At 37.5% G+C, this 25,969-nt stretch overlaps 1 protein-coding gene across 1 annotated transcript in view; it reads left to right on the top strand.

Annotated features, from left to right (window-relative positions):
• Positions 1 to 23,468, top strand: part of LOC306845078 (RING1 and YY1-binding protein B) — a 28,947-nt gene extending 5,479 nt beyond the window's left edge. The window contains exons 3-5 of the mRNA XM_079377639.1: positions 17,095 to 17,355; positions 17,440 to 17,535; positions 20,362 to 23,468. Of these exons, the coding sequence (XP_079233765.1) occupies positions 17,095 to 17,355; positions 17,440 to 17,535; positions 20,362 to 20,611 (607 nt within the window). The 3' untranslated portion in view covers positions 20,612 to 23,468. The remainder of the gene's footprint in view (positions 1 to 17,094; positions 17,356 to 17,439; positions 17,536 to 20,361) is intronic.
• The last annotated feature ends 2,501 nt before the right edge of the window (positions 23,469 to 25,969 follow it).

The raw sequence follows: 25,969 nt of genomic DNA, 5'->3' as shown, positions 1-25,969 counted from the left end.
TTTACGGCAATTTACTGGTATTACTGTGTGAAAGGGGTTCTTGTTTCAGTATCAGATTCCGTGGTTTCTGTGTTCTAAGATGCATATCAGTCACCCACAGGTTAGAGGGAAGAATCCATTAGGGGATTCTTAAGTTGATTGATTGTGCCGGATCAGGGGGAAGTGCCATTTGGCCTTTTGCGTTACCTTGATCTTCAGCATGGCCACGGGTGTACTTTTACTTCCCCTGAAGCTCAAGTGTCCAAGTAATTTTTTTTCCCTCCTTTTTTAAAAATCGATAGGCTAGTCAAATGCAAAACCACATGAAACATTTTACCAAATTCTATGAAGCAAATCTGATTTTGAATGTCAATTTGAGTCCTTTAAAGCTCATGCATGACAAGAATGTTTAGTCTGTAGTCTGTAATGTTTATACAACTTGATATGTTAGTGTATTAGCATATGTAGAAATTAACATTAACCGAGATTAATAAATGCTGTAAAAGTTTGTTCATTATTAGTTCATGATACCTAATACATTTACTTAATGAGCTGAACATTATTGTAAAGTTTTACCCTTTTAAATTTTCCTCTTAGTTTCTTCTCAGTGTTTGTCCAGTTTCTTCAACTTTCTATATTTTAACACACTCAGTGGTAGAGGTGGGGAAAATCGATTAACAGATGCATTGCAATTCCTTTGCGGTTCTGAAGCAATCCATATTAGATTATCAATAAACAGAATTTTTAATAATTTAATAAAGCATACACAGGAAAAAACGTTACAGATACAGATGGTATGCAGTGTGCAGGCTTGCAGAATTGGCTCTCCCAGTGTTTCTACAGCAGCATTATATACTTTTATAATTAAAGGGAATGTGTGTTTACTCTTATGTGCATCACATGCTCAGTAGTTGATCAGTCTCGTGCATATTTACAGAAAACAAGACCTACTGATTGGCATAGGTTAAGGTCGTTCTGATCGTTCTCTTATTTCATTTACACTGAGTAATGCCAAAAGTAAAGCCACTTAATGTATTTCTGTCGATTGGCCAGACCAGATCTTTTATCATGGCTTTTTACAGAATCCTTTCGTTGAATTTGCAGAGAGATACCTCGTTGAAACATTTTAAAGTAACTGAATCAAAATGGAGTTGCTTTCAACATTCCATGTTCAACCAGTTTCAGTGTTGACAATCTCTCTCATGTGTCATGTGAAGGTAGAGCAAGCAGATAGAATATTAAGTATGTTGTGGCGCACAAATTCATAGATCTGTTCAGGTGATTTGGTTCTTTCCTGATTCAATGAGAAATTGAGGTTTTAAATGCCTTGTTCCACTTGGAATAACATAATATTGTCTTGACACAATTGATTCGTGAAATCAACAAGGATGGCTTAGATTCGGTGTGTGTAATTGATGAAGCAGAGATTTCAATCCAGTCATTTTCTTCACCATTGCTTGAGTGCAGATTGTTGAGGATAATAAAATTACATAATCAGGCGGTGCTAACACCGTGTCAAATTCTCCCATGCCTCTACAAACACTGTGACACACTTTTACTTATCCACAGTTATCAGCATTTAGACCTGCTTTAAACCACTGGTATAAGCTTTTAATCTGTACCAGTGTGTTAACTGAGGGTTTAAAACTTCTTAATGAGATTGTAGACATTTAAGGGAATGAGCACAATAGTCGTCTTTCACTGAAAATGAGAAAGATTGGAATACACAGATGGGATTTTAGTCTTGTAGAGTTCAAATAGAGGTGTTGTAGTGATAGGTTAATATATCAGCCAGGCTGATTTATCACACAATATCTGGCAATTTTGTCATTTGTGATTGGCAGAATCTACCAACAGGTACTGAACATGTTGTAGTCAGCAATTAACTAGATACTAAATTTCAGCAGTTCTATGTACATCTCTTTTGGTGTCATTAAATTGTGTTGTATGAAGTGAGATCCAAAAGTCTGAGACCACCAAATAAAATTGATCTATTTTGAATGTAATTTTACTAGGGATGCACGATATGAAAATTTTTAACCGGTACCGATAATTAAGTCCTTCTCATGGCCGATACCGATAAATTCATATTTTTATATTAATTATATTAATTTTCATATAATCTGCAGTTTGTGCACCCAGGAGAATACAAAATCTAAGATTCACTGATTAAACTGATATTTTAGAAGCTCTGGCCTAACTATAGCAAACATCAGTCCTGACTCTTCAAATGTTTTTTATTTTTTGTGTAAGGCACCACAATACTTTGTAACAGAAATGGTTTAGCAGAATTATGACAGAACTATGGTTTATCTGTAATTAACAACTCATTAACAACAAATTTATATTCAAATATTTCATGCATAAGGAAATGCATCTATTCAACGTTTTTAGTGCACGAGGATGAGAAAGTTATATAGTCTTTAAGCAGTGTTGGGAGTAAGGCGTTACAAAAGTAATCCATTACAGTAACGTATTACTTTTTGCTGTAACGCAGTATTGTAAGGCATTACTAATCAATTTTCAGTAATATTTTACTCTGTACATGTTCAGTAACGCTTGCATTACAACACACTTTTAGCCCCCAATTATTATTTTTATTATTATTATTTTAAATTTAATTTAAAGTCGGGCTCCTACTTTTTATGTCCCTAGGGCCGGTCTTTGGGCCAATTTTAACGTCATAGTTCAGACGCGGGCCGGGCCTCGGGCCTGTTTTAGGCTTCTCCTTATCTTTATATTTTAGACATCCATCAATTATTGATGGAAAAAAATTGCGCTGGTGGAAACAACATGAGTCCGTGCCGCGACTGTCAAGAGCAACTCGACGGTGTTTAGTGTCCCGCAGCAGCAGCGAGCCGTCAGCACAGATGAAGAGTTCTGCTTCAAATACACACAATAAAGAAAAAGCCCCAGCAAAAGTAATTACCATGAATGTGTCCGTGGGAAATAGTAAGGATTCACCATCTCCTGGTTAGACGCGCCTTTAGAGAGAAGGGAATCTTCACGGATAACGATTGTATTAAATAGTTTTCGTTTTTATTTATTTCGTTAAGTAGCAATTTAAAGCTTTCTTTAGATATGTTTATCATGTCTGTAAGGCATGTATTTCGGTTCATGTTTGTTAACAAACGACAGTCGCGCATCACAGATCAGATTTAATTTTATCACATGAGGAGAGAGTCGAGCTGACTGACAAGAGTGAGGTGAAAAAGACAAGACGATGGCAGAAGAGTTTCAAAAGCGCCCGTTTTAAAAATAATTTTGGATTTTGAAAAGCCTGTTGACCTGCCATTTATCTAAGGTGATATTGGAAGGTCTATTTATTTATTTATTTTATAAACATTCGTTTCTCATTTAGCCTATTTGGTTCCACAGTATTTGCTGATTTTTATTTTATTTAAACTGTGATATTTTTCCCATTATTTTACATCAAGGTGTATGCAGTCCGTGCCTCAATTTTCCATCTCACTAATAAACGTTCTACGTTTTATAATTATTTGTTCCTCAGTCTTTACTGATTTTCAGTTTTGTATAGGCCTACCATGCATATTTAAAATTTGTAAGTTATCTGTTAGGCATATAGCATGGTGTATTTTTATTCGTTTTGTTAATAAAAGTTAGCTATATTTTCTGGTTTATGTTGTAATTGATGCCGAATTGCCGTTAATTTAAAAGTGAAAATAAAATACGCACGGTGCTTTTACAAGCTATTTAAGCAAAGGAAAGTGAGAAAACTCAAGCGAACTAAAAACAATTGCCACTAATTTAAAAGTGAAAATAAAACTCGCACAGAGCTGACAAGCTATTTAAAACCTAAGGAAAGCGAGGAATACAGAAAAGACTCAAACAACGTCCACCCCCCCCCCCCATCCACCGAGGTGATACCGGTAAGGTGTTGACATACGTCGATTAACCAGTGGGAAAATTTCCTCACTGTCACAACCCTACTTGATTCCTTTTTTCCTCCCTTGCTGAATCCTTGGCATTGTCCTCCTCTGCCACCGAGAAAAACTTCCAGACCGCCGAATACATGTTCGCAAATGATGACGTAATGAGCACAACACATGCTGAGAGTCACTGCAGTTTAAAGCTGCAATCACTTGCACTCGGAAAGAAGATGAATCTCAGATAAATCAGACTGATTGATTGATTTACCAGCAAGCATACTTTATCGGATCTAGTTATCGGATTTAATTTATTTATCGGAGCAATAAAAATGACGTCATTTTCTCTCATATCGGTCGACAATTTATCGGTCCGATAAATATCGTGCATCCCTAAATTTTACATTTATTGTACTTTTTAAAATTTGTTATCAGGATAATGTTCTGCTTCTAGTAATATACTGACAATATCGTTAAGTAAAAATGTAATTGTATTGTTTACAGTGGGATCCAAAAGTCTGAGACGCTAGTGAAAATGTTTTGTTGCATCTAATATATTTTTTAAGTTCATGTATGTTTTCTGCATAATAATTTGAGTGGAAAGTTGATTTGAAACAAATGCATTAATCTTTAGAAATCAATTTTTTGTTTTGTTTTTGGTGACAGCAGCACTTCACAAACTTGTACAGAACCTGATGGTCAAATTGTCATTTATTTTACATATTATTTGATTATACTTTTAAATGGGTTTGAAGAATCCCAGATTTTCAATGTATTTTTAGACTTTTTCGACCCTGCCGAACACCATCCTCCCTGCCCTGGTGATAGGTTGATGCTTAGTATTGAGTTTGAACCAAGTGTGTGTGTGTGTGTGTGTGTGTGTGTGTCTGAATGGTGTGTTTGGGTGGGGTGAAATTGGCCTGAAAGTGATTTAGCAACAGAGAAATTGCTGGCTGTGTGATTCTGAAGGGAGGTAGATGACAAGGCACCAGGGAGGAGATAAAAAAAGGGAATAGAGAGAGTGAATGAATGCAAGAGCATGAGCGAGTAAGTGTGCGTGTTGTTGGTGTGTGCGCGCTGTGAGGAGGGGGTTGTGGGCCACTGCATGCTGAGTTTGATGGACGGCTCTGTTGGGATGTGCTCGCTCAGCCAAGAGCCTCTCAGAGGGAAGGCAGAATGGAGCACATCATTACCCAGTGCAGGGAAGCACTGGGCTCACCCTCCTTCAACTCTCGCTGTCCTCCTCCTCCTCCTCACCCCGCCGCATGTCATTGTCAGTGGAGCAGAGGAGGCTGCCGTTCACCTGACTCATGCATGTATCACATAATCACAGTCAGTGACGTTCAGTGACCACACTTAATCAGCTAACTGAGTAGGAACTGAAGCCGTTTCAATTGAGGGACTCTGTCTCGCTGTAGTCTGCGGCACCGAGCGCTGATGAAGATGGTAAGGTAGACGATGGAAGCCGACGTGACTGACAGCTAGTCTCGATATGAGCTGGAATCTGTTTTTGCCGGAGGAAATATAAAGCCATTACAATCTTCAGCTCTGCTTGTATATAGATGTTGGCGCTAAGAGGATTAGTCAGCTTACTTTATTGCTTGCTGATGTGTTTTTCTATGACATAGAAATTCTTCAGAGCAGTAAGGGCATGGATTCGCAGATAACGTATGAATGTGAGGGAAACATCTTTTCAGTGAACTCTTCATGTGAAAGTTTTTTCACAACAGCAAGTATTGGAAAACGCATGCAATATACCTAATCAAGCAACATCAACAAATGCTGCTAGTACCATTATTTTAAATGAATTGTAAACACTTAGATTTTTTTTTTGACAACCAGCTTCCAAATACAGTTTGTTTTAATACTTTATTAAAATTCAATCAGAAATGTCTTTTAAAATACACGTTTTCTATTCTCTTTAAAGGGGACCTAACACACACTGTTTCACCCTTTCTCATATTAATCTAGAGTACCTATAGAGTAGTACTGCATCCTTCATATATCCAAAAAGTCTTTAGTTTTATCATATTAATAAAAGAAAGATACAGCTTTTTGATTTTCTCTGGAAAAAGCCGAGCTCCTGGAGGCTTGCCGTGTGGGCGGAGCTAAAGAGTGACGAGCACTTGCACCGATCGCCAACAAAACACAGACATTTGATGCCGTTTCACTTACCATCTGCAGTTCTTAATCATGACCGGGATCTTTTATAGCTGGGACTGCTCCATATTTCAGTATTAAACGATGTGCAAATCCAGCGTCAAACTGGGCCTTGTTTATAAAACGTTCGTCAACAAAACACTTGAGAAACTCCATTGCTGCCCCGGAAAAACAAACTATATCCACTGTTCATGTAACGGTGGGTTCTTTTGGGAAGCTGAACAAGGTTATCTTTCCCTTACAACCAAAAACACACTTCTTTAGAGACATTCTTCCCGAGGGAGTCCTGTGCATTGCTGCTAAATGAAACTCGTTGATGGGTGCGCTCTCTCTCTGGTCGATGCGTGCAGGGGTGCGCACTTCCGGGAGAAATGCCCATATAAGGAGTTCCACCGTCTTTAACATCAGCAAGAACCACAATCCAAAAAAAATTATCCGAAACTTGTACGAACCCGGAAGTGAGATTTTTGGCATAGAAATACTGTTATACGTCCAAATTGTTTTTTGAAACTTAGTCCATGCTTAGCATGAGAATCAAACTCTTTAACGGTGTGAACAACTCTGAATGCATGAAACAGCATTGTGCCCCCCCTTTAATGCAGTCATTTTTTTTAAGTGTGACTTCAGTGTTTAAATACTTCGTAGGCCCACAGTCTTCAGATAGTTGAGTGTGGGAGTACAACGGTATTGAAACTTTTCTCTCAGTGCAAAAGTGAATCACAAAGGAGCAGTTCAGTGACAAGATGGGGTTTTCTATTTGAGCGCTTAACAAAAAGTGCTTCATTGTTGCATTTCTCCTTATTAGTTTAGCAGAGCAGCCCAGTCTAGACATAAATATTCAATAAATTGTTGTTGAATAGAGTACATATTGCACAGCCTTTAGCTTGTTCATACCGATTCGAACAGTGACCTGTAATTATACAGGTCAGAGGCAAAGACAAGCACTCAAGGTTGAGTGAATCGGATAGAAAAGGGATCACTCTTTTAGGTCGTCATATGAAAAGAAACATGGCAAGCCTCTGCTTATAGATGGATCCTTGTGTGTGCTGAACACAAACACTACACCTGGTTTGCTGTCTGAGTGATGAGAGGAATAGTGCGGTTTCCTTTGGTGAAAGGTCAGACAACACAGGAAGCCTTCTCTTGGATGGATCAAAAAGAGAAAGAGAGTGAAAGAGTGAAAAATAAACATTCTTTTTATCGCTTCCTTTTTGCTGTATAGACAGGCCCACACAGAGTCTGTGCCTGATTTCCAAATCCAAAATGCCAGGCATATTTTTTTTTTTTAATGACACTCGAGGAACAAATCCGCTGTGTGTTATGTTACTTGCAAACATATTTTCTTGTATTTTTTTTTTTTTTTTAATTAATTTGAATCTTTTTGGCCTATTTCATTTATTTTGATGTTCATTTAATGTCTATTAAACGGTCTGTGACATTTGTGTTTTTAAACAGTAAGAAATGATGTTAATGTATAAAATGAATAGAAAACTAAATTCATGTATTCTTTAGTTTGACCTCCTGAGGGTGATACTCAATCATTTTCTGCTACTTAAAAAAGTGCAAAATGCAGAAAAAAAAAGAAAGGAAAAAATTCAGCAGATTGCATTTAGGCCACTAGTTGGTGTTTTTATTTAATTTTTCGACGCTATCAGCTATCTGCTGCGCTTTCACATTGCATTTCACATCCATGTCTAGAGAGAGCAGTTAGATTTTTCACCACAGCTGAGATCTTCTCCCCCGAGAGCAATTTCCTCAGGGAAGCGAGAGGGCAGAGTCCCTCCAGAAGGTGGAGATGAATGTTTAATGTCCTCCACCCAGTCGAGAGCGACAGCACAGGAACCCAGGGCCTGTTCTCTAGGTGCTGTCTTTACTATCTCCGTTCTGTACAGCAGGCACAAAGCCACTAATCGCTAGAATGGCTTATGAGAGCCCGGTCCCAGAGCTTGTTCAACATGCGCACACATGGCAGCTTCATCATCCCCCACCAGCCAAACGCTTAATGCTGCTACGCCAGAGGATCAAGGCACTCCGCGAACTGTCACTGCACATAACTGTCACGTTTGCCATGATGTAAGAGGCGAGTGATGTTAAATCTAGTGGAGAATCTCACGAACGCTGTCAGGAAATGTCTAAAAAATGTAGCGTATTTTTAGGACAAATATAAGTGCTATGCATTGCTTTTTTTATTTTTTATTTTTTTTACATTCCGAGTCCTCCATCTGAGCTTAATTCAATTCATATAGGCTCAGTAGAGAGTCTGGATTCAGTTTAACTAGCCTTGTCCTTTAAATGACAACAGATTGCTTTTTTAGATGTAATCTGCCTATAAAGGTACAGCCTTAGTCCAGTACCATGCATAAGTAGCAGATATGTATCCCATTGACCTGCATAGCATGCAAGAGTCAATGACCATGATTGCCTGGTTATGCTGCACTTGAAATGGAGAGCTGTGTTAATTGAGCGCTTTTTTTGTAGCCTCTCTTCACTGGAGCGTTCTCTCATTCTGTCTTGCCTCTACAAGCAATCTGTTTCATTTAACGCTGCCGTAATTTACTGCACCGCTAACATTTGTGTAACTGAAGCCTAGACTGGAGTCTCGCGGAAATGCCAACCACTCCAGGAATTAAAGAGCCTCCATGTGCAGTGTTATTAATTACAGCGCATCAGTTTAAAGTGAGGCATGCCACTGTGGGTGTCTTTTCAGACCAAGCCTTGTTTTCACACAACTTTACATTTAGAAAATGACCAGTTGTATATTTAATTTTTTTTAACGTAATGAAAAATAACATTATATCCAAGAAACTTTTTCTTTAATATACAGCTTAAAAAGTTCAATTGCCAGTTGCAACAAAGCCCTTTAAGCTAAGAAAACCCTTCGTGATAACCTTTAGTTTTAAATAAAACACATTCTCTTAGCTTAAGGGGTTTTTGCAGCTGGGCCCAGATCTTTGCAATGTGACTGTTGGATCTTGAAGTTTGTGAAGGGTTTCTGATTTTTAACGATCCATGCATTTTCAATTGCTTTAATCTGAGGTTTTCCTTTTGCTCATGTTGGTTTCTGTCCAACAAGGGCTTGTTGAGCACTAGGACTATGTTTGGAATGGAATACTAGCGTCATACTTGCTGTTTACAGCACAGTAAAAGTTAGAATGCTGGAACACATTGCATATTTAATTCATCAAGTGGCATTTATTTAGCCTCTGGAATAAATCTGAATATTTCACATTTTAATCCATTTTTGCATAAATTCTTAGGTTTAGAGCCAGATTGAATGAGATGTTGTAGAGTAAATCATGATTTGTTTCTTCCAGCTCATTGGTCAAACTGTAAATGGAAGTACAAGTCAAGTGCATTTCATTGCATTGTGGGATACAGTGTTCTATATTGTACTGCAGATTTTGTCAAATGTAGGTCAACCGGATGTTCTATGCATAAAGGAAATGTACTATACACAGTAATAGGGCTGGGCGATATGTCAAAAATATCTTATCGATAATCGCCGTAAAAAAAATCGCGATATCCGATAATATTGTCTACCCAAGCCCCACCTCCACCTCCACCACGCCCCGCACCGGCCGTGACAACATTGCCAACATGCACCGTAAACACGCGTTCAGTTTGGTCTTAATTATTGCCACATTAAAGTTTCAGTTTTACTTTTTCTTAGTTTGTGTTTAAACTAACCGAAAACATTAGCTTTACAGTTATATTATATTGGTATTGCTAATAATTTCCATTCTGTTCTTATCAAATTTGTGTTTGAAATTTCGTTTTGTGAGGAGAACTGTTGAGGAAAAATAATAGAACCCAATTTTAAATTCATCATGGTGAAGTTGGACATTCTGGCGGTGATTGTAAGAATGATAAATGCATGTTGGTGTCATTAAAAAATATGCCTCATTCATTAATTTAATATATTGAATAAAATATTCTTATTTTCCGATGTTTCTCTTTCTTTTTGGCATTATCGCCTGTGTAGACATTTCATGATGGTAAGTTAAATTTTCTTGAATATAACAATTGTTGCGTTGTTTTTAAACTTGTAGTCAATGTTAAGTGCATGTTAAGCTGAGATATAGTTTTGTTGCAAAGGAATGAAGAATTTATAGTGCTATATCTCAGCTTAATTAAACATAATTATACTGTATACAGTGTTTAAAAAAATCTGTAAAAATAGGGCACTATGTGCGCTGTATATGCTGTGAAGGAATTTGCGTATTTGAATTATAACTGTCATGTTTGTGGTTATTCATCATTATACATTGTTTAAATAAATATTCAGAAACACATGCAGTGCTATTTTTCTTTTTTCTGTTTAACTTTTATTAAACTGCAGATAATAGAATAGGTCTATACCCTAAATAAGGATAAATAGGATTGGAACGCATCTCCAAAATCGCATACACAGATGCACGTTGCCATTATGGTAGTCAGCGCCGAAAAACAGGCAAATAAAATATAAACCGAGGTTACAAAAGTGATTCAGTCAAGAGCAGTGAGGGATTTTCTTTTCTTTTGTTCTTTGATTTACCATAAATGACTGGCGGCAGCGGCTGCTGTCAATGCATGACAATACACCCTTGTATTCTTTCTCAACTCTTTACGTTCACTTAAGACATAACCGATTGTATTTATGGGATATTTTGATATAATTCTGTGTGTATTTGTCCATTTGAATGTGTAAGAATGCGAGAGAGAGCTGAGTCCAGTGTTCGCGTATATAAAAGGCGGATTTTGTGTGCGTGCTTTGTGTGTGCGCGCAGCACGAAAAACAGCACACGAGTGCAGAAGCGAGTTCTATTTCTTCTTGCAGTTGAATCTTTTGAAATCACAATAGATGCGCATACAGGAATCGAGAAGCAGAATCAATTTAATTTTATAACAAGTCATTCGGTTCCTGACCTTCCATTTGATCTGATTTAAAAAATTGGAACAGCTTTTCGATTCCCAACCCTCCTACTAAATTATTTCATTCTTGCATGCAAAAAGACCTGTGTGGTGACTACGGGGCCATGTAAATTATTATTTTTATTTTTATTTTACTAGGTTTATTACTTTGTCTTTTTTTTTTTCTCGATAAAATTGTTAATCGTCTTTTACCTGACTGTTGACATCGACATTGCAATACTTGCAAGACATCGTCGATATACGATAATATCGTCATATCGCCCAGCCCTACATAGTAAACATACTGCAGAAGCATCATTTAATTTAATGCTAATGAAAATAAGCCTGTGAGAAAGAGAGATCCAGTCCATTCAGTAGTTTGGAATATTTGTCTTAATGTGTAATTTTTCCAGCACATGTTTTCTGTGTTTTCTAAATGATGGACAACGAAGCACACAAGAGTGCATTGTCCCTTACGGCCTCATTTTCATTCAAGCCAAATTAATTGTGGCATATGCCCTGACTAATCCATAGTAAAAGTAGTATGGTTTTCCAGAACAACCACAATGACCTCTCTTATCCAGCTTCATTCAGGTTTCCCTCGACTTGGCAACGTCTCTTTGCTAATGTGAGTTTGGTCAGTGTCCATCTCAAACTGTGTGCCGTTCCACTTTTCCCACTGGAGAGATGCCACCTGTGTTCATACACGAGTTCCAGTCAACAGGGCGAGGTTGTGATGAGGCGGTCATGTGTCGATCAGTAAATAATGCATTGTGTGGTTTTTTTCGTGCTCGGGGAGTGTTGACAGTAGACCTGACATGCCAGTGAGCTTGCGTGGCTGAGTTACAGCTGGCACTGATTCATTGCTCAAACGATAGGCCTGTTTCTGTCTTGCTGAACTGCCCCTGATACAAATCTCCCCACGTGGCAGGAGATCCACTGAGGGGAGGTTAATCAAATCAATCACGGGCCTGTCCGGCGCTAGACTCCTGGGCTAACCTCAAGTTGGAAGGGATTTCTGGATCCCCCTCAGGGGGTGAACTAAGCCAAGTACCTGTTAAGTGGAGGATCGTGCACTTTTGAGAAATCCCTGGTCAGGAATAGAGTGAATTCCCCAGTGCTCAAAGTACTGCAGGTGATGGACTGAACGATGCAACTGTCCTTGGCTTTCAGTACTGGTGTGTGATGAACTGATTGTTCTCATAAACCTTAGTCAGGGTAACGCCATATTTATTTTTGACAGGAATGAAAATGAGACCGTGAAGGATAGAAGTACAGTGTGTTCAGTGGATTGTACTTTTGTTTAACAACATGCCATCAGTTCAGCTGACGAAACATATTTCTAAAAAACTTTCAAGAGACAAAAGTCATAGTGAAAGAACCATCGCTATCTAAGGGCCACAGGTTTTCTTAAAAATCTCCGATAGACAGTTGTTTGTTTTTATCTACTGGGTTTGAGTTTGAGGGCATCAACAGAACGAAAGGGCCTTAAGATCACTAGAGCTGCTTCTGTCAGTACTTCTATATTATATTCTTATTTATTTATTATTATATGACCACTTACACTCCTAACCAGGCACAGCATGAATTTCAGTACCATTCGGTACTGAAATTTAAAAAATGTCCATTTAAAAAAATCTGCTCAACAGCGCTCAAATGTTAGCGGGAAATGAACGTTTAAAAAATTTCAGTACTGAATGGTATCACGGCTGTCACTTTTGACAACACTATTATATATATATCACTCTTTTTACCATTAATGAAGGTAATAAGCTATAAGAGCCATATATTACAGTAATTTTTATCATGGTAAAGAGTATTTTAGACACTAAAGCCATGGAAAAATCACTTTAATGCATGACCTCTCGTGGCTTAATCCTCCATTACCTCTCATGGCATGATGTTTTTTCATCCTCTGGACTGGAAATTTTGCCTGTACAACATTTATTTAACTTTGTATATTTTCACATTTTCAATTGTTTACTTTTCTTCCGTTATTTTGCTTTGTGTTAGTTCCTGATCTTTGGTTTTTTTTTGCCTTGACCAGCACAGAACCAAAGCACACTATTCCCACATGCTCTAAAAGCTGCTCTCCAGTATCCTTTGCCAGCGGGCCTTGAAGCTCATCTAGATTCCTCGCAGAGGTTGTATTGATTGGAGATGTGCTGGCCTCTTGAACACGATTCCCCATTATGAGGGATTGATTGGCTTCTCGTTGGCTGGTCTCTGTGAGAGAGGCGGCTGTATCAGTCATAGTGAAAGAACCATCGCTATCTAAGGGCCACAGGTTTTCTTAAAATCTTCGATAGACAGTTGTTTGTTTTTATCTACTGGGTTTGAGTTTGAGGGCATCAACAAAACCAAAGGGCCTTAAGATCACTAGAGCTGCTTCTGTCAGTACTTCAATATTGTATTCTTATTTCTTATTATATGACCACTTACACTCCTAACCAGGCACAGCATGACATGGTTCTAGTGACAACCTGTTGCGACAAAGGCTGTGCAGACTAATTTTTCCATGTCATTGCTTTCCGAAATTTGACTCGAGACTTATTTTCAGTGGTTAAGTCCATACAACGGCACAGAGCAATGCATTGGCTGAGCATGTTTGTGCACTTACGTAGAGTGTGTATCTGGCCTTAATTGTTCATTCATAAGGTTTGGAAATCTAACCACAATGTAAACAGCTAAACATTCTCAACTGTGACTGATCTAAAATATTGAGGTGAAGAGGACACCCAAGTCTAAATGTTTAGACAAAGCAAAAAACACTCGTGGGCTTCGGCTATTCCCCCATGATCAGTCGAAATCCTCTGTTACCCCCAGCTGCTGCCAGATGTTGGCCATTATGCTTGAGGAACGTGAGCTTGCTCAGGCTGCATGGCGCTTTGCCTCAGATCTCAGACACAGCCCCTCGGCTTTTAATTAACTCAACACCGCGCAGAGGAGAGAGAGCCTCCAGCGCGCAGCCACTGCCTGTCTTTCCACCGTTACAGAATGTGTGTGTGTGAGCATAGAAGCGCAAGAATGGTTTCCTCCACTACATAGATACAATGCATTAGTAAAGAATAGTGATTACAATGGATCACAAAAGTCTCTTTTCGGATCATATTGTGGGTCTTGATCATTTTTCAGATCAGCAAGTAAAAAAATGATGTCAGTGTAACTTTCTAGCGTAACTGCTTTCCATGTATTACTTAAAGCACACTTTAAGTACTTCAATGCACAATGCATGGAAACTAGTAGCCTAACTAAGAAAGTTCAAACAAGATTAAAGGCAAGTGAACAGTCAGTGTAAAAAAACACACAAATTACAAGCATAGATAAACACAAAGTTACAAATAAAATAAGGTCTCAGACACAGACAGCAGCAGGTATTTATAGGTTGCTGTCCCTTTAAGACCTGGGCCCGTCTTCACAAAACATTTTATCTCATCACTGAGTTCTCCTAAATAGCAGTAAAAGTTTTTAGCTAAGAGTTTTCTCTTAACCTATTCACAAATCTGCTAAGGCATACTTTTACTAAGGAATAGAGAGAGGTCTTAAGCTAAGAATAAGTGCGGGGTTGACCTCGTTGCTATGGATCATGTCAGCATGCTTACTAACTATGCACACAGTGATTGGCTGATAGGGGAGGGGTCTCTGTCAGAGATTGATTCCTAGAAATATTGTAGAGCCAACATTATGTTGCCATATTCAAACAAAGTTTTAAAAATAAAATGTTAATTGCCACATTCAAATAAAGATTTTAAAATGCAGGCTAAGCGCACTAATTAAACCAGTATATGTTCAGCTAAATGCCTCTTGCATGTATGCGTCTCGTAGCGGATATACATATAAACAGCTTTTTAATTAACAAAGTAGAATTATCATGGCTGATAGCAAGACATGCAAACGTAAAAGAAAACCAAACTGAACAGTTGTTACTTCTTGCCCATCTGGTTAATGAAAAGGATATAATCAAAAGGAAAATTTGGAGTTGGGATAACCTCCAAACCCTAAAGGTGATACCTTTTTAAAAGCTCATTATTGTAAAATGTTTCTAAAATGTTATATTCTGAGGCAGATTGCCAGAAACAGCCATTTTAGGACAGTTGTGAGTTGGTCTTAGTGACTTAGGAGTCCTCTTCACTACTCCTAACGTTTCACAGATTTAGGAGCTAGTTTTAGTGCTAAAACCATTTGTGAAATACTCTTAGAGCAAAAATTTAGGAGTCCTAAATTTAGGACTGCAACGGCCATTATTTTTAAGATTTTCACCTAAATCGGCAAGTTAGGAGCTACCTTTAGCCCTGATGTATAAATCCAATATGATGATACACATCCAATTTCTTTCTGAGCTGTTATCGTTCACTTAATACATAACTGTCTGTGTTTGAGAATGATTGCTGAGATGGGCATTTTGGCATAATTTTATGTGTGTAAATGCCCGAACATGCCTGTCTGAAATGTGCCTCTGTGTACGGCTGTGCGCACAGAAAAAAAATATATAAATTGGCAAGACGAAACACCTACAAATAATAAGCTATAAATCTATGATGTTATATTTTGCAATTAATCTGCAAATCACATGCGTGGGTCCTGGTCCGTACAGATCAGCTATGATCCATTCAACCCCTAGTAAAGAAATGAATTTTCATTTTTATAAATCACTTCATACCTGGTAACATTCAATCCTGGTGTTTTTATAATGCATGTGAGAGTAGGTGAATATTGTGCAGTTTCAGGTTTGCATTTTTTGTGATCACAGTTTAAACTCATTAAACTTGAAATTGCTGGTAAAATAATTACAAAGAAAGGGCAGTAACACGTTCAATTAAACATGATATTTTGAAGTAGAAAACCCGAAATACTATTGCCTTCTAAAATACTCCCTATTAATATCGTTTTATTTGCAACTTAAAAAATACAGTGTGTATTGTGAAAACGGCTCATTTCAAACTTTTAAATGCATAAATGAAATCAGAGAGTAAAAAATACATAAATATATGAATCTTTTCCTCACGCAAAATGATCATAGTACTTCATAACACTTGTAATCAAGTCGTATTGACTTTTTATTGCTTTTTTTTGGACAGCCCTTGACTGTAAAAAGCTAAAGAGTAATAATGTTTTTGACCTTTTTGAGTAAACTTTCCCTCTCTGTGCGAGTTTTGATGGGGCCTGTTTGTTTCAGAGGACTACCAGATTGAAAACCGCTTTCTATCCGGTTTGTAGCAAATGAGGCCAAACCTTCTAGCTAATCTGATTAGTCCCTATGACAATGACATGCTGCAAATGATCCCACCCTATGATCCTCACAGTCATTTATTAAAGGAGTAGAGTAATGAGATTACACATTCAGCAGACCCACACAGCTGGCGATGGGCCGTCGTCACATTCAGGAGACCAGTCAAAGGGTTTTAGTCACTGAAATGCCTGCGCAGGGTATGTCTTGATGTCTTCACCACATTCCACAAAATCTGTGCTTTTAAAATGGTTTTGTGTAAACACTGGCTGAGGTGGATTACATGCGGACGTGTGATTGGTGTTTTGGTACTGTACATTATTATTATTATTATTACATGATGCATACTTGAAATTAGATTATTGATTGATTCCTTAACCAAGTAAGGTGGTCTGACAGTTTTTGCTACATGAATGGTACCTTGAGTGAACTGGACGGTAGTTTTTCAAAAACATGTTGTTTGAGCTGTAGATAACTGCATCTAACTTTTTCCAGTTGTTTAGTGATTGTTCATCTCTTCTAGATGAATGAGTTTCTGGTTAAATGTTGCTAACCTAATTTAAGTTTGCTCCAAATAAAACTGTCGCTGTCTCTTTCAGTCTGTTTAATGGTTTTAAAAATAAAAATACTTTTGTTCACTCTAGTCTTCTGTTGACATGCATAATTTGAAGTGACTTATCTATACTTTCCAGAAAAGTGTTTATTTTAACTTGTATATGCTGGTTGAGTGCGTTTCACCATAGATTTCTGCCGAAGCTGTATTTTACTGTAAATGCAATGGTTTGTTAAACCTAAAACATTAATTGAAAAGGATATATTACATTACTTCAGGCTTTAGATATTTTGAACTTGTACTTGTGTATAACCTCCAGGCTCAGCAGTTAAGTGAAGAGTTTTCAGCGGAGTTAGTGCCGCTCTGATACTCACTATCAACTCTGTTCGGCCCCACAGGAAACCCCGGATAAACTCCCAGCTGGTGGCACAGCAGGTGGCCCAGCAGTACGCCATTCCCCCTCCCCCAAAGAAAGACAAGAAGGAAAAGCCTGAGAGGCCTGAGAAAGATCGAGCCGAGGGGGAGCGTCCCGACAGAAATCCACATGACACCGAACACACGGACAAGAGCGAGAAGGAGCAGCCTGACAAGGAGAAGAAGGACAGAGAGAAGGAAATCACCCCAGCCATCACCAAGAAACCCAACAGCAAAAAGAACAAGTACGTTAGTCACCAATAAGAATGTGAGAAACTTCTGACTTTCTGCTTTATGGAACGAGTAACCAAAAAAGTTTCTCTTCGCAGACCTAAGTCAGACAGCCATCAAAGCCCACCCAGTGAACGAAACAGCATTCAGTCTGGCAAATCCACAACCAAGACCAAGAACTCCCACATCTCCAGGTATCTCACCTTTATCTTTGCATTTCATCTTTTTGTTTAAAGTGATGACAGGATCATATAGCAACAAAGCAGGAGTGGAGCGGAGCAACAGCAGCTCACTGCATTCTTTAATGACAAATCTGCTGTTAAGAGAAACCCTGATCAAAGTTCGCTCCATAGCCAAATTTGTGATCGTTTACCTCTCCACTGTAAATTTCTTTTAATATGTGCTGCTGAACACAGTGTGTATAAAATGAAATCATGTTTGTGAAATTCCCATCGAGTTAATTGGCTAATGCTGTTAAAAAGCCTGGTATGGTAAATTAATATTTTCTTTTGTTTTCTTTTAGCTTTTTTACTCCTTCGTTCACCTTTTCTTTTGCTCACTTATTCTTTCACTCTTCGTTCCTTCCTTCTTTTCTGCTTAATACCTACATACTGACTTGCCCACCAGTCAACCAAAATTCCATTACATTTTTACACATTCCTGCTGTCTACTAATAATATATCAACTTAGTTTAAGACATACACAACTGTTCAAAGGTTTTTTTTCTTCTTAAATTAACTTATTCAACAAGAACACCTTAATTTGATCATAAGTGACAGTAAAGGCATGTATAATTTTACAAAGAATACATTTTTTAATCTTTTGAATTTTCTGTTTATCAAAGAATGCTGACAAAATATTATTGTTTAGTATTATTATTGATAATAATAATAAATGCTGCTTGAGCACCAAATCAACATATTAGAATGATTTCTGAAGGATCATGTGATGAAATTTACCAATGCCAAACTTTTGAATGGTGGTGTGTTAATATTGACCTGTTAACGAGTAATCCTTGTAGAGTTTTGGACTTTCCACATGGCTCCAGACTGCAACTGAATGATTGCATTTTGCACAAGTTTGCCAGCATGAATTTTGTTAGAGAAAATCAGGGAGAGTATTGGCTTAATTTGTCATTTTGAGGGTGCTGATCAGATACTGGTACCCAAAGCGCTGCTCCTCAGCACTGCTCTCATTCTCTCGAAAGGTGAAGACTTTTTTTTTTTTTTTATCACTAGTCACTTTCATACAGTCTCATAAAGATGCTTAATGCTGTCATTTAAAAGCCAAAATAATGGTAGTGTAATAATAATAACTGCAGTTGAAGGTCTGGCTTGAAAATGTGTTGTAAGTCACTCTGACAGTGAACAAAGCTGGCAGACAGCAGTGACGAACGTCACTGTAGAGAGTGCTCTGATTCACAAATGCCTCTCTCTCTCTCTCTCTCTCTCTCTCTATCTCTATCTCTATCTCTATCTCTGTCTCTATCTCTGTCTCTGTCTCTGTCTCTCTTTCTGTGTGTCTGTCTCTTTCTCTCTCAATGAGTGAGTCGTGGGCTGATCTCAAATGAGCAGCACAGTTTTACTCCCACACACTGGCTGCCGTCCCACCATTCTGTTTCTGTCTGCTTCTTCCAGCAGAGCTCATTGTGGGCTTGGAGGCATACTAACAACTGAGGCTAATGCCAATCAATGAGATTTAGCTTTGTGCTTTTGAAGTAGAAAACCCGAAATACTATTGCCTTCTAAAATACTCCCTATTAATATCGTTTTATTATCGTTTTAACCCTGGAAACATGTCTCCGTTATTTGATAGATTTAGTAGTGGGCTTTTTGTGTAAATGTCAGTTTTGGTGATTTTTAACTTTTGAAATTGATGCTGTTGAGTGTTAATCTGGCTGATCTCTTAGTCTTTGCATGCTTGCTTGATTTCTGATGTTTGGGAAATGTGAACCTGGCCTTATTTTCTCAAAATCATCTTTTCATCTGAAATTTCTGAATACTAAGTGGGAATGTTACTCTCCTAAGTGTTAGCACTAATAAAGTAACTTGATTTTATGTTGTTACTTAGGTTAGTTACTTTTATCTTTTGTATTAAAGGCTGTGTGGGTGGACTGTTTTTTACTGTGGACAAGTGTTTGTCCCCTAAACATGGTTTGCATGCAACGACCATATCCCTGTCCTTTTCTGCATTTAAATGAAAATCATGCAAATACTGTGAAAGGTGAAACGCACCATTTTCTTCCTGGTTTATGTAATCTTAGAAAATAATTATGATATTTCATATTTTTTTCACAAAGGCTGCATTTATTTGGTCAAAAATACATGTGTAATGTTTGCTATTAAAAATATTGAAATATTTATGCCATTAAAAATGTATTTTAAAATGTAATTCATTCCTGTGATTGCAATGCTGAAATTTCAGCATGTTACTTAAGTCTTGTATTCATTAGAAATCATTCTAATATGCTGATTTGGTGCTCAAGAAATATAATTTTTCTTATTGTGATTATCTTTGTAAACAGTTGTGCTGCTTAATAATATTTTTATGGAAACCGTGATAAATGGAATTTTGCATGCATGGATACTTTGAATAGCATTTATTTGAAATAAAAAATCTTCATTATAAATCGTCATAATCTTCAGTATCATTAAAAATGCCTTTACTGTCACTTTTGAGTACTTTAATGCATCCTTGCTGAATAAAGGTGGTAATTTCTTTAACAAAAAAACAAATCTCACTGAACTCAAACTTTGTATGGCGGTGTATAGTCCACATAATTTTTTAATATATAAATAAAAAAAATGTTCATCATTCACCTGCCTTACCTGCTTTTAATAAATTTGATAATAAAATTGCAAAGAATAAACATGAAACATGAATTGTATCTTCATTTGAAAAATTAAAGTCATGAATATACAGATATGTTACTTCACTATCTTTGCATCCAAAAAGTGTTCTGAATTGCGTTCTTTGTTGCATTACTCACCTGAATATTTCTCTCCGTCTCCAATCTGCAGGCCCAAGCTGAAGAACGTTGACCGGAGCACAGCCCAGCAGCTGGCCATCACGGTGGGGAACGTCACAGTGATCATAACAGACTTTAAGGAGAAGACCCGCACCTCCTCCACCTCGTCCTCCACAGTGACCTCCAGCGCCGGCTCTGAACAGCAGCACCAGAGCTCCGGCTCCGAGAGCATGGACAAGGGCTCATCCCGTGCTTCGACACCAAAGGGAGACCTCTCGGTAGGGCATGATGAGTCATTCTGAGCACCACGGACGCTGTCGAGACGGCAGGGGTGTGCTTTGCCTCCATTTCCCCTCACCTTGCCCTGAGCCAACTCATATTCATTTCTACCACTGAGAGAGGAACATACGGTCCTCTTACCCACACAATCTCAACATACCTACACATACACATGTGAATGGTGCAACCATGGTGGACCGTGGATTTGGGCCGTTGGGCAAACTGACCCTCTTTTCCCTTCCTGGAGACATCCCACTCTTGTATGTATTGTTTTATATTTCTACGTGGATGTGCAGCTGAATCAACGTTTTTGTTTTGTTAAAAAAATATATATGTAAATGTCCGCTGTGCACAGTAACCACTGACATTTTAACTATTCCGGACCATTACTGCTCTTATTTATTATGTTGCATCTTTCTACTAGAGATTGTTTTTTGTTTTTTTTGGTCAAAGTTTTTTCAGCTAAAGTAGCTCAAGCCGACGGATCCCCTTTAGCGTTGAAACAATTTTTCTGGTGATTCCTGAGAAACTTCTCACAATGGTGCTAGACACACTGTGAAATGGTTTCAGTCCTCAGACTGACGTTCACACCATAGAAACAGATCCATCTGCTCTTGAAAACAATGGAAATATTTGTGTCCTGGTGTCGGGCTGCATTCTTCTGTTGTAAGATCTGGTTTCATCAGCATACTAAACGGATGATGTTTTACACCCGTTGCGTTATGGAGAAGACAGCTGGGATTCACAAACTGCAAGAAGACATTGGAACTTTGGATTTAATCATTCGGAGATGAACTGAGCTTTCTTAACGCTCACTTGGCTTAACGTCTGGTTTTGCAGTTGGATTCAGAACATTTTGTTTGACAGCTTTTGTTGTCCTTCGTGGTCTACATATGATGTATTGTAAAAACACTAAAAGGGTTTGATGTCTCAAAGGTCCATAGGCCTTTAAATTTGAAGAACTACATTTGCGTTTTCTAGTTATTTTTCATTGAAAGAAACTGATTTGAATCTCACGGCTTTATTCAGCCTTGTTTTAATCTGAAGACAGACTTGTGACATTTTCCCATTATTTTCAGAAACCTAGATGATGGTGAGCAGTGCAGTATTTACTAAAACAGTCCCAGCGCTAGAAATAAGAGACATTGTGCTGAACATGAAGTGTCGCTGAATGCATGGGAGCTCTCGCAAGCATTCAGCTCTAACATTTTTCAATTTGTTTACTTCAGTGTCACGAAAAATTGACACGAGCATGATTTCACTCAATATTCCTGCTTCCCATTAACTCGAGATGTCTAGCTGGCGGTCCCACAATTCTCAAAGTCAGCATATCTTCCCTTTGAGCTATATTAAACCTGTACAAAGTATGTGTATATGATATGAGTTTTATTTATTGAAGGACCAAAGGAATTTGATATTGATGACATGCTAGGCAAATTAATAATTCAAAATGTAATTACCATATGTGTGATATAACATTTTAATAAAGTCTAATATAATCCATTTCAAATGTGTAATTCTTGTCCTCTTGATATATGCAGAATATTTGTATACTTGTAAATTCATAGACATTCAAACACTGATTTCTGTCACTTCATTCTGGAATGGCATAGAATTATTACAGTGAACTCCCATCAAGCTGTTTTTCCCTCTGCAGATACTTTGTATGTTTTGAAATGAAGAGATAAATGGACATTTTGATCCACTGGCAACTTTGATGCTTTCAATAGGTTACTGCTTTTGTTAACGACCTTTGAATTTGACTTCATTAGCAGTAGAAGACAGATTAAAGCATCATGTATAAAATGAAGACTTCACTGGGTTGTTTTGCGAGGGTAACCGAACCGTGTGTCTTGTTTATATATTTGTGATGTTAACCAACCAAACCGGTATTGATTGTTGGATACAAAGCATTTAAGTTGTATTGATATTGATTTTGTTTTCTGACCCAGTGCAATTCAAGATGGACACTATTCTTCAAATCTTCTTTTTTTCATAAGTATGTAAAGTAATAACCGAAATAGGGATTGTTTGCAAATCAGAGGGGTTATTCTGCATTATTCAGATTGAGATTTTCCTACATTTTAACCCCAAAAGTCACCAAATTTGCAATGTATAGCTTAACATTTCGTAAAGTGTATGAATATAGCCATTTTTTCACTTGCCTTATCCGCCGTCAGAAAGTTACCTGAATTTTGTAAAATTGTAAAGAAAAAAAGAACAATGAATTGTATCTTTAATTTATTTAAATTTGAGGAGAAAAACAATTGCTGAATTTAAACTGTGCTTATGTATAACTCAAAATGGTGCAGAATCTAACATAAAAGGCTATGAATGGCTATGGAGTCTTTCCTTCTTATGCGCAAGCAGTTCTGTTCTTGTGTACGACCAGTAACCTTAATTTACTGTGTAAAGATGGTTACTTTTTTTTTTTAGCTTTGTTTGTCAGAAACCCAAATATAGAATGCTTGTTTACATATGCTATAGCGTTAACTTTGTGAAATTACAGTGTACCTGTATAGCCCTGGCTCCCTTAATTTTGTCAATGTCTTGTAAAAAATGCTTTTACACTTTCATTTTGCATAAGTTTTAATTTTGTTAGAAGGAACGGCCCCTTTTTGTTTTCTTGCTAATTGCTGTTATTGGTCAATTTTGTGTGGAGCTCATTCATTTCACTTGTAAATGTACATTTTACTTGCCTTTCTTAATTTTTTAATTGATCACTGCTCCTTGTCTATAGCTAATACGATGCTAACATTCAACAGACTTCTGGCATGTGCACGACTTTGCTTTTAGATGCTTCTTCATCATTTCCCTTGCTTCCAGTAGAAATGTCTATTGGTGCATTTTGCTTGTTTTTTTCCACAAATAAAATGTTCAATTTATCATTGTGCAGATTTTTGGTCTTTTTCATACAAATCGACTTAAGCACACCCAGAGCTAAAATAACTGATGAATACGGTTACCCTAAAATGCATTTAGACACTTCAAATAACATTTAAACGACTGATCTCAAGGTCTTTAGACCAGAAACTGACCATTGTCTTTATCTTAAACAGTATATCTACCTATTTAACATGCTAGTCTTTATTAACAAACTTAAGTTCTGTGAAATGTTTTGGCTGCATACTTATCTTAAAAGAAATGCCATTTGGTTTGATATTTTGTCTAATGCATTGAGATTTATTCATGTTAAGTGCAGCTTAAGTGTGCGGATACTTTTGGGGCGACTGTTGATCTCCATACTACTGCATTGTCCTCTTCTGATGACTTCTTGATGGAAATAATTTGGCATGCAGAATAAAAAGCTTTTCCTCAGCATGTTGAGTGAGGTGTGCTGCTCTGATAGTGAGTCCTGGTGCCCTGAGGCCTGCTGGGAGCTGTCTCATCTGGGATGGAGATGTCAGAGTACAGCTCTCACCTCTCATGTAAAGCACTGACACTAGACTCTGAGGAGACCAAGTGTTTTAGCCCTACTGAGAGAATCAATTCTGTTCTCTTCCTCTAGCTAAATGACTCATGTCAGTGTTCCCTGATGCGCTGAACTATATGGAGGCTTCACAACGCTATGGCGCTTCCATTGGCGCTGCATTGAGTGCTGGTTAACACTTCAGTCATTTCAACATTTGCCCTATTTTCTGACGTGTAAAAGAGCCAGTGATTACAGACAATTGCATGATGTGTTTTGATGACTGGTTTATGGTTTTGCATAAAACAAAACAGGATGGAACAGGAACTTGTATACAGGCACACTGTAGTGATTTCTGTGTTACTAGTGCCACAGAACTGTAAAAAAAAGAAGCTTTCTGAATCGCCCCATCAGCCACTGATCGATTATTATTTGCTGTTTTGTTAGTACTGTTATTTTAGTATTTTAAATAGCATTATAGTATTTATACATATTTTTGAATTGGCTCTGTTTATATTTTCAATTCTCGTTTTCATTTTAGTTTTTTTACTTATAAGCTTTTTTTCATTTTTCCTCCTTTTTGTGAGTTAACGGATGGAGCGATTATAAATACAGTAAGTTTGTCTGGCAAATAAGCTGAAATGTGCTTGAGTATATATAGGAGAAAGTTACAAAATAATGTTACGAACATATATTGTTTATTTATGCACAGATAAAAGCAACAGGAGTTCGGTCTCTCTTTTCATAATCATCGACATCCAGCGCAGAGCACGACTCGAGTGCCGTGGAACAAATTACATGCAGTAGACTAAAAATACTTTTTGTTTGTTTTTACTATTTACCTTGTCAACCCACTTTCTGTTTACCTAGCGATTTCATAACATTGTTTTATGTAATGCTATTTGCAGACGCTGTAATATGGATGTCAACACTGGTGTTGAGGGCTGCGTTGAAGGGGTTTCATGCTGGTCTTTGGCTATAATAAGCCTGAATAAGCATGTAAAAGTGGTCAAGTTTGACTCTGCGTGTGATTATTCACAGTCTCAAAACCACTTGTCTCCATCATCACCCAAAATCTGCCATAATCCTCCAGCTGCATTCACTAAGCCTGTCTGTTGGAGCACTCGTCCAGTCTCCAGTGTCCTGTAGCTTCTTTCATTAAACGGCAGAACCAATTGTAGTTTTAACTCCTCTCCCTGGGCTATCCGGTGACAGGCTCTGGATCGGGCCCACTGTGTCTGTCCCGATTGATGCATTTCCAGACAAGCCCAAGGCTTCTCCAGAGAGCCAGGCGGAGAGGGGGGCCTCGTCTCTACCATTACCCACCTTGTTCCCACTCCAGATGGGTCTCTTCCGCAGCATTCCCTCCCTCCAGACCACAGAGTGAGGAACTCCATATGTTTGGGAAGGGAAGAACATCTGCAGATAAAGGAAGAGCGTTTTATATGAAGGAAACCAACAAGCCCACTGTTTCAAAAGGTTAGAGTAGCCTATGTGTTTAACAGAGACTCAGTGGAGAGAAATGGAAAATGTGCTTAATAGGAAGAGAAAATTACTTTTTTAACTTTTTTTTTTAAAGTTAATAAAAAGAGTGTTTGGTCATGTGTGAATGAAACTGGTACCAACTATGCAAGTTGGTCTAAATATGAACAATATATTGTATTAACATTAGAATATTGTATTATTGACATTTTTATTGTTTCATTCAAAATATTTTAAATGATTTTAATTTAAATTATTAATTATTTTTAATGAATTAATTTAATGACTATAAAAGGATAAATTGAATATATTCATATAAATTGAAATATTAATATAGTACACCCATTTATTAATTGTTTAATTTAGTAAAACAAATATGTATAGTGTATAATTATTTTTTGTATAATTTTTGTTTTTAAAAGAGCTTGATATTTCACCGTTGTGTGCATGCTATTTTATTTCTGGGGGGAAAAAATGGTAATAGAATATC

This window comes from Barbus barbus (genome assembly GCF_936440315.1).
Source record: "Barbus barbus genome assembly, chromosome: 25".
Taxonomy (NCBI): domain Eukaryota; kingdom Metazoa; phylum Chordata; class Actinopteri; order Cypriniformes; family Cyprinidae; genus Barbus; species Barbus barbus.
Note: the sequence above shows the minus strand (reverse complement) of the source record. Positions and strands in the feature narration are given on the sequence as shown.